At 43.7% G+C, this 8472-nt stretch overlaps 1 protein-coding gene across 1 annotated transcript; it reads right to left on the reverse strand.

Annotated features, from left to right (window-relative positions):
• Positions 1–1995: 1995 nt before the first annotated feature.
• On the reverse strand, positions 1996–3737 carry LOC120655897 (WD repeat-containing protein LWD1-like). Its single transcript, XM_039933878.1, has one exon. The coding sequence runs from the start codon at positions 3599–3601 to the stop codon at positions 2357–2359; it is 1245 nt and encodes a 414-aa protein (XP_039789812.1). The 5' UTR covers positions 3602–3737; the 3' UTR covers positions 1996–2356.
• Between the last annotated feature and the right edge of the window lie 4735 nt (positions 3738–8472).

Genomic DNA, 8472 nt, shown 5'->3' on the forward strand with positions numbered 1-8472 from the left:
GTACACCAATACAAATACATCCCAAAATTTCTGTTCATGCAAATCATCTTTTACTGAGATATCTACCTTCCGAGGATATCATGCCATCATAGCATCCTGGGTCTACGCAAATACACAATGCTTTCATGGTTAACCGAGCCAATCACCAAGGATATCATCCCCATCACAGTTTTGGAGCAATTTCAAACCCAAAATAGGATCTGAAGCAAAAAAAAAAAAAAAAGGTTGCAAATGAAGAAACTTTCAAGTTGCTGGTATGCAACCATGAAGTTGGCAAACAGAAACTATGGACACAATAAAGGGACCATGCTTTCAGCACAAAATAGAGCTGTTGTCTGGAGAGACAAATCCTAGAGAGAAAAATCCCATCAGAAAGCCACTGATGTAGCCATGCTTTGACAAGAGGGCAACAATTTAGCTTACCACTTCAGCACATCTCGAAGGCATGACATCATGTCCAGTGGCAAACACACATTTGACAGATTGTGCAAAGGAAACCAGAATGCAGCCAATAAGGGTAAACTAAAATAACACCTAGAATGCAACTTATACTGTGTAAAACATGCACGTCGACTTAATCTCGTCATTATTCTAATATTCTTTGACGACAAAAATCACATTCCTTTGTTGAAGCAACAAAACCTTGTTATAGCAAATCTAACCTTAAAAAAACACAGCAACAAAAAAAAACAGATTCTGTGGAGAGAGATCTGAAATACAACAAAAAAATAAAACAGAATATCAAAGATTTCATCCACTTAAATATTTTTCCTTTTTTCCCAGAATACACTTTAATCCAGGCTGCATCTTCTTTTGTTTTCAGAATATACCTCCATTAAAAATAGATAGCTGTAGCTGTTGGATGATCCAAGCCAAAAGTAAAAGCCTTATTCTGATTCCCCACCAAATGTACAAAGTACGAGGGTATATAAAGTCAAGTAGAACCAGATACAAAGGTATTCTGGTGGCTGATGTATACCAGTACAAAACCAATCACCCCAAAAGCCTACTCAAAAAAGAAATCATAGAAAAGGGGACTGGATACGTTATGCGAACTTCACAAGAAGAATGACACAAATAAGCTTTTACTGACCTATCTGGCTCCGAAGAATAGCAGTCCAAATTAAAACATTTCCGGAATAGCTCAGTCACACAAAGGTTCATACAGTTTTGAAACTTCGAAAGATGAAATAGGATCAGCAATCAAACAGAACCAAAGACTGCAAATGAAGAAACTTTATAGTTGCAGCTATGCAACTGTGGGGTTGGTAAACAGAAATCGAGTATGGAAGAATTTTTGACAATGAAGGGACAATGCTTCAGCTCATAACAAAGAGATAAGCCCATGTCGAAGAATTTTTGACAGGAGCCCAGTGTCATGTCATGCAACAAGGGAAATGTCTCATCTCATAAGCATGCAGTAACACTCATTTGACAAATTCAGCAAAGGAACACACAAAGCAGACACTAAAGGTAAAAGAACTGTTATATTAACTCAGCAGAAGCTATGAGCTAAATATTGCAAGGAAGGTTAGAATCAAATGTGCCCACACCAGCATTTTGGACTAAAAAAATCAAAGAGAAATGTTCTATAAGATGCAAATTAATCCAAAAGGAAAGAGAGATATAACATACTATGTAGACAACTTGGGAACAGGTTTGCAAGTATGATCATTAAGGCAACCAACACAGAAATCCATAAATTGAAAATAATATATCAACACATAACCAAGATTACATAAAGATGGTTGCAAATTCCAACAGGCAACATAAAGAGCTATTGCACGAAGAAGAACGCACTAGCACGAAGAACTTAGCTACAGTGCCACATTCCAATTACTAGCAAGACAAATTCTGTCGCAGCTACTTACTCTAAATAACTAAAAACAATCTGGTTCAATCACCAGATATAACTCACCACGAATATCATTGGTGGGATCACACAAAACACATACCTGCACAAAATCCACAAAACTGAAATAACAGCAACACACATAAGCATGCTTATCGGTTATAGACTTATTGGGCACATATGACCATTGAGTCAAACGAGCAATTTAAGCTGTCAATCTACATGCTAATGAGCAGATGCAGAACATACTATCAGAAAGAGATAGCTAACTTCAGTTCCCATTATCACCAACACTATTACCATAGCAGCTACTTTAATCTACAAACCATGTTTGCCAATTCCAGCTTCTAACTAGCAAATCTTCTGTTCTACCACTAGAAACAACCAATCATTGGACATCAGTTGTGCACAGCATAGATAAGCAACACTAAAGCAATTGCAAGATTATCCTAAGTTTGCCATTTGTCTTTAACTCTTCTCAGTGAACCAGATGGGATTAGGCAATCAGACCCTGAGAATCTGAAGTTTATTGGCAAATGCAATAGCAACCCAGTCAGGCTGGGTCGCCGACCACTGCAGCTGCTCAATCTCTGCTCCTGCCGTATATGCCAGAATGGGATCCAGACCACCCTCTGCTGCAGCAGCTGCGGCAGCATTACCATTTCCATTGTTGCCACCGTTGCTCCCAGTGCCCATGGATGATAGGTCCCATATCAGGGCCTGCATGTCATCACCGGCTGTGCAGATGTGGCATGAAGAGTGAGGTGCCCACGCGATGGCATTGACAGGGGCATGGTGACGATGCAGCTCTACCACTGGCAGTGTCGGGTAGCGGATATCAAGCACTACCACCTTAGGGCTATCCAGGATGATGGTGGCCATGTACCTAGGGTCCTGCTTGTTCCAGCCCAGCCTGACGAGCGGTGTTGGCGATGCAGCGCCGCCATCTCCAGCACCAGAATTGGAGCCGCCACCGCCGCCACCTGAACCAGACTCGTAGATGATTGTGGAATGCTCCTTGTCCCGGAGATCAAAGACACGGACAGAGCCGTCAGCGGAGACGGAGGCGAAGACCCCCGCGCCGCCCCAGGCGATGTCATAGACCTCCTTGTCGTGGGCGATGAGCTGGGTGTCGACGGCCTCGCGCTCGACGTCCCAGATGGTGCAGGTGGTGTCGATGGAGGAGGTGCCGATGCGGCGCGGGTCGGCGTCGTTCCAGTCGAAGGAGGTGAGCGGGCCGCAGTAGTCGCTGTTGCGGTTGCCGTTGAGCTCGCAGCGGAGCTCGACGCCCGGCTGCGGGGCGCCGTTGCAGCGGACGGAGCCGGAGTTGTTGGCGGAGGGGGCGTCGCCGTCGGCGTCGTCGGCGGAGGGGATGCGCCAGATGCGGAGGTGGTCGGCGGAGGTGGCGAGCAGGTCGGGGCGGAGCGCGTGCGGGTCCGGGATGAACATGGTCTTGGTGGGCGGGTACTGGTGGTCGAAGGCGAGGACGGGGGCGATGTCGCCCGAGGCCTCGTCGAGCTGGACGACCTCGACGCGGTTGGGGACCTGCTCGAGGAGGCTGCCGATGGCGAGGCGGTACTTCTTGTCGCGGCGCACGCTCCAGTTCATGGCGTAGATGTGCCAGCCGGCCTCGTAGGTGTAGATCTCCGACCGCTTGGCCTCCCCGCCGCCGCCGCCCCCACCGCGGCTGCCCCCGCCGTTGCCCTGCTCCTGATCCGCCCACGCGTCTCCGTCACCGCCCCCGCCCATGGCCCCGCCGCCTTCGCCTTCGACGCCGCCGCCGCCACGGGAGGATCGGAATCGAGGTGGATAGGGCAAGCGCTGCGGATTTGGGGGGGTTTCAGTTCAGGGAAGGCGAGGGGAGTCGAGTCGACTGACCGGTGGAGTAGTGGGGAGGACCGGAGGAGCAGGGCAAAGCGTATTGCTCCACTGTGCGGCTGGGTTGGGCCTTTACGCGCGTTCGGTGGAGAAGCGAGATGGCCCAATTGATTTACAAGCTTCCCTCAAAAAAAAATTGATTTACAAGCTGTTGGGCTTTTCACTTTGGACCCCGACTATATTTACCAGGGAGGAGCATATAAGGTGCAAACCTCTCTAGTTGTGCAAACTTACAAACTTTGGATTTTGGCCTACCATTCTGATGGCTCCCAATAGAGGTGAGTTTATTTTTCACTTAAACCCTCCCACCATAGGGATGGCAACGGGTACGAAATATCCGCGTACCCGCGGATACCAAATCCGACGGGTGCGGATACGGGTTTGAGTTTATGCCTGCGAGCACGGGCACGGGTACACCTTTAAACCCGACGGGTATCTTTAAATGGGTTTGAAAAATTATACCCGAATCCGCAAATAGCATACAATGACTCTTGTGATGTATTATGTATGAGACTAGTTCATTTATTTGCTAAGGTTTATTTGTTTTCTCAAATAAATGGTGTTGGAGTGTTGCTTATTAGGTTATAATTTATTAGTGTTGAGATATAGAGGTGCATTCATTGGAATATTAATAATTATATGCTATTAAAATGTGTTTGTGTGCTTAATTTTCTAAAGTTTGTGGGTATACGGGCGTGCCCGCGGGTATGCGGGTCCGCGGATAGCGGGTATGGGTACCATTTCCTAACCGTTACAGGTTGTGGGCATGGGCGCAGGCACGGATTTTAGTATGCGGGTACGGGTTTATGAAGTTGGCATCCGCGCGGATTTTATCCATTGCCATCTTTATCCCACCATTAGCTTTCCTAATCATTGTTTTGTGATAACCCCTCCAAACAAACAAAAGCCCTAGCCATCGATCAGGGGGACCCTGTGCTGCGCCCTCGTCCTTTCGCCTGCCGACCTAGGAGCACGACCGACGCCGCCGCTGTGGTGGCCTCCATATTACCAAAGCTTTCAGTGAGATGGAATACTTGGGATTGGGAGGCAGGCTTGGCTTGCGGTGGTGCCAAACAGGGGCGGAGCCAGGGTGAGTGTAGGGGGCAAAGAAGAAGGAGGAGAGAAGGGAAAAGAAGGAGAAGAGGAAGGAAGAGGAATGAGCCCCCTAGGTGTTGGGTTGGATCCGCCACTGGTGTCGAATGTGTTAGGAGAATTTTGTGGAGACAAAATGTATGGTGAATTCTATGTCATTTCTCATTGATCTCAAGTTTCCCATATATAGGGAGATTATAAGAGTGTGTAACTCCTAGCCATAAGTACATCAGTTTCTTCTTTCTAATGGCAGAAATAAAGATCATTAATGCCATAAACATGGCTGTTACAATGGCTTTGAAACCATGGCTGCATTTGATGAGATCAAATAACTTGGTTTTGTAACACTCCCCCTTTTGATCGAATCCTTGAGACCAACAAGTTCTTTTAATTCCTTAGAAAAACCCTGTGGGAAAAAACATAGGAATAATATGTATGATTATTACTCTGTCATAAACCTGAAAGGTTTAAGGAGTAATATATATATATATATATATATATATATATATATATATATATATATATATATATATATATATATATATATATATATATGGGTCAGTTGGATCCATGCCACTACAATTTCACGATTTTTTATTTCATGTTGAAATCGATGCCATTGAGTGGCATGATTTTCAACGTGAAACCCAATTTCACGGAGTTGTGGTGGCATGAATCGAATTTTCCCTATATATATATATATGCCTTGATTTTATCTCTAGAAAAATCCCTGTGGGGAAAACATGAGATAAGGCATATGCTTGTATTCAACATTATCTCATTAAAAACTTTGTATGAGAAAACCTGATAGTAAAACTCATCAAAGAAAAGAGTGCAATGTAAAGCGTTTAACTGGGTCCATCATTTAGAAAGTCTCCCTCTGAAACTTGCAAGTCTCTTAGCCGTCTCATACCGACTCCCTTAACACATTTTTCAAATATAGAAGTTGGCAGGGATTTGGTGAAGAGATCTGCTAGATTATCACAAGACTTCGTTTGTAAGATGTTTACCTCTCCACTTTGCCGAAGCTCATGGGGATAAAACAACTTAGGAGCAATATGTTTGGTGATATTGCTTTTGATGTAACCTCTTTGCATCTGTGCAATACAAGCGGCATTATCTTCATAGATAATGGTAGGTGATTCTGAGGAATCAATACCACAAGATTTCTCAATGTGGTTTATCATTCTGCGGAGCCATACGCATTCACGTGATGCCTCAAATAGTTCAATAATCTCAGAATGATTTATAGATGTAGCCACTAAGGTTTGTTTAGATGACTTCCATGATATAGCAGTTCCTCCGTGAAGGAACACAAAAACTTGTCTGTGATCTGGCATTGTGGGATCAGACAAATAGCCAGCATCAGTGTATCCAACTAAGCTAGGATCATCGGTTTTCTGAAAGAATAAGCCAATATCCTTGGTACCATTCAGGTATCTAAGGATTTGTTTTGCTCCGGTCCAATGACGCTTAGTCGGGGCAGCACTATGTCTTGCTAACAGATTCACTGCAAATGCAATGTCAAGCCTAGTACTGTTTGCAAGGTACATGAGTGCTCCGATGAGACTGAGATAAGGATATTCTGATTCTAATATCTCTTCTCCTTCCTCCCGTGGTCGGAAAATGTCTTTTTCTTTATCGAGAGATCGAACAACCATAGGATTCTTATTTGGATATGCTTTGTCCATATTGAATTTCTCCAATAGTTTCTGGACATAGACAGATTGGTGCACTAAAATTCTTGAGTGAATGTGCTCGATTTGCAAACCTAACAAAAATTTGGTTTTACCCAAATCCTTCATCTCAAATTCCGTCTTAAGATGTTTGCGGGCTTCATCAATATCTTGTGTGTTACCAATGATATTCAAATCATATACATACACTGATATAATACAAAATCATGTGGATGATCTTTTTATGAAGACGCACGGGCAATCATCATTATTGGAGTAACCCTTTTGCAAAAGGTACTCACTTAGCCGGTTGTACCGCATCCTTCCCATCTGCTTAAGACCATAGAGTGATCTTTTGAGCTTTACACAAATACATATTGCGATTTGGGCTTTTATTCGGTATTGAGATCCCATCAGGGACCTTCATATATATATATATATATATATATATATATATATATATATATATATATATATATATATATATATATATATATACACACACACACACACACACACACACACACCGAATCTAGTGACCCATATAAATATACTGTCACGACATCCATCAACTGCGTAGATAGACATTTTTGAGTTGCCAGCGAAATCAAATATCGGAACGTAATTCCACTCATAACTGGAGAATATGTTTAATTGAAATCAATGCCGGGTCTCTGCGTGAACCCTTCTGCTACAAGCCTCGCCTTGTATCTCACCACCTCATTGTTCTCGTTCCGTTTCTGGACGAAAACAAATTTAAAACCCACAGGGAAGGTTTTTGGAGGTGTAGGTGTGGCAGAACCGCCTAAATTATCCCGGCTCAAGTGCGTAAACCATCACCATAAAGGCAACATTAGCTTAAACGCACTTCAAACGGAACAATTTTTGGTCTGTCGGGTAACGTCCCGATACAACCACCGATTCTCGGATCGAACAAGCATACCCCGCACAAAGGCGAGTTCAGAGATATTACAACCACAATTTTTCAACACGGACATATTAAAGATTACAAACCAGTTCAAAAGATTATTACAAAACCAACTTAAGTAAAACAGTTATACAAAACATAAGGGTAGAATCGGAGTTTAAACAGCGGAAGATAAAACACGACGGCTACAACACGTCGCAAAAAGGATACCAGGCTAGCCCAAGCATGGTATCACTCGTCATAGTCATTGCCGGCCGAAGACGTATCCCACTCTACGGACCAGCCAGGAGGCAACGAGCAAGGATAGGTTAAGCTAGCGATCTGATCCTCAAAACTCATACCTGAAAAAGGGTTTCAACAGCAAGGCTGAGTATTCTAATACTCAGCAAGACTTAACCGACAACGGGTATAAGTAGCCCACCTTAGCTAGACTATGCAAGACTTTGTAAGGCTCTGGTTTTCCTTTGCTGAAAAGCAATAAAGACTGGTCAGCTGCTAGATAGCTTCATGCTCCATCGTATAGAGACTCAATGCTGAGAGCAAAGGGTAAAGAAAATAATCTATCAATTCGCTCTTCATCGCTATGTGCTATGTTGCTAAACAACAGAGATCATAGAAGGGGTTGGACTAAAATTTAGTCTCACAGATTCAACATGCTAACATTTGATGAGCACATATGCCACAAAAATTTGCAACCTCTTGTATTCATCAAACGGCGTGAAAATGCACAAATAAAGAGATTCGCTAAGTAGAAAGATTAAGATTTCCAAACTGGTAGTCGCTACTTATATTACATCCAAAGCAGCCTTGTTCTTACAACCTAACATCGCTTAACCTCACCACATATAATACAACAAGTGGTACTCCTCCCTAAGGCTATTTTACAATAACATCTTCCCTATATACATATGCTACAACAAGAGAACACAACTATCTAGGACAAGTCTAAGACGCCTAGAAGTCGTCGAGGTTGCCCACAGAAGAGGCACTGCCGGAAGAAGAGTCGTCCGGCTGAGGGTTAGGTTCAGCAAGTGCGTGCTCTGAAT

The sequence above is a fragment of the Panicum virgatum genome, chromosome 1N (assembly GCF_016808335.1).
Source record: "Panicum virgatum strain AP13 chromosome 1N, P.virgatum_v5, whole genome shotgun sequence".
Taxonomy (NCBI): domain Eukaryota; kingdom Viridiplantae; phylum Streptophyta; class Magnoliopsida; order Poales; family Poaceae; genus Panicum; species Panicum virgatum.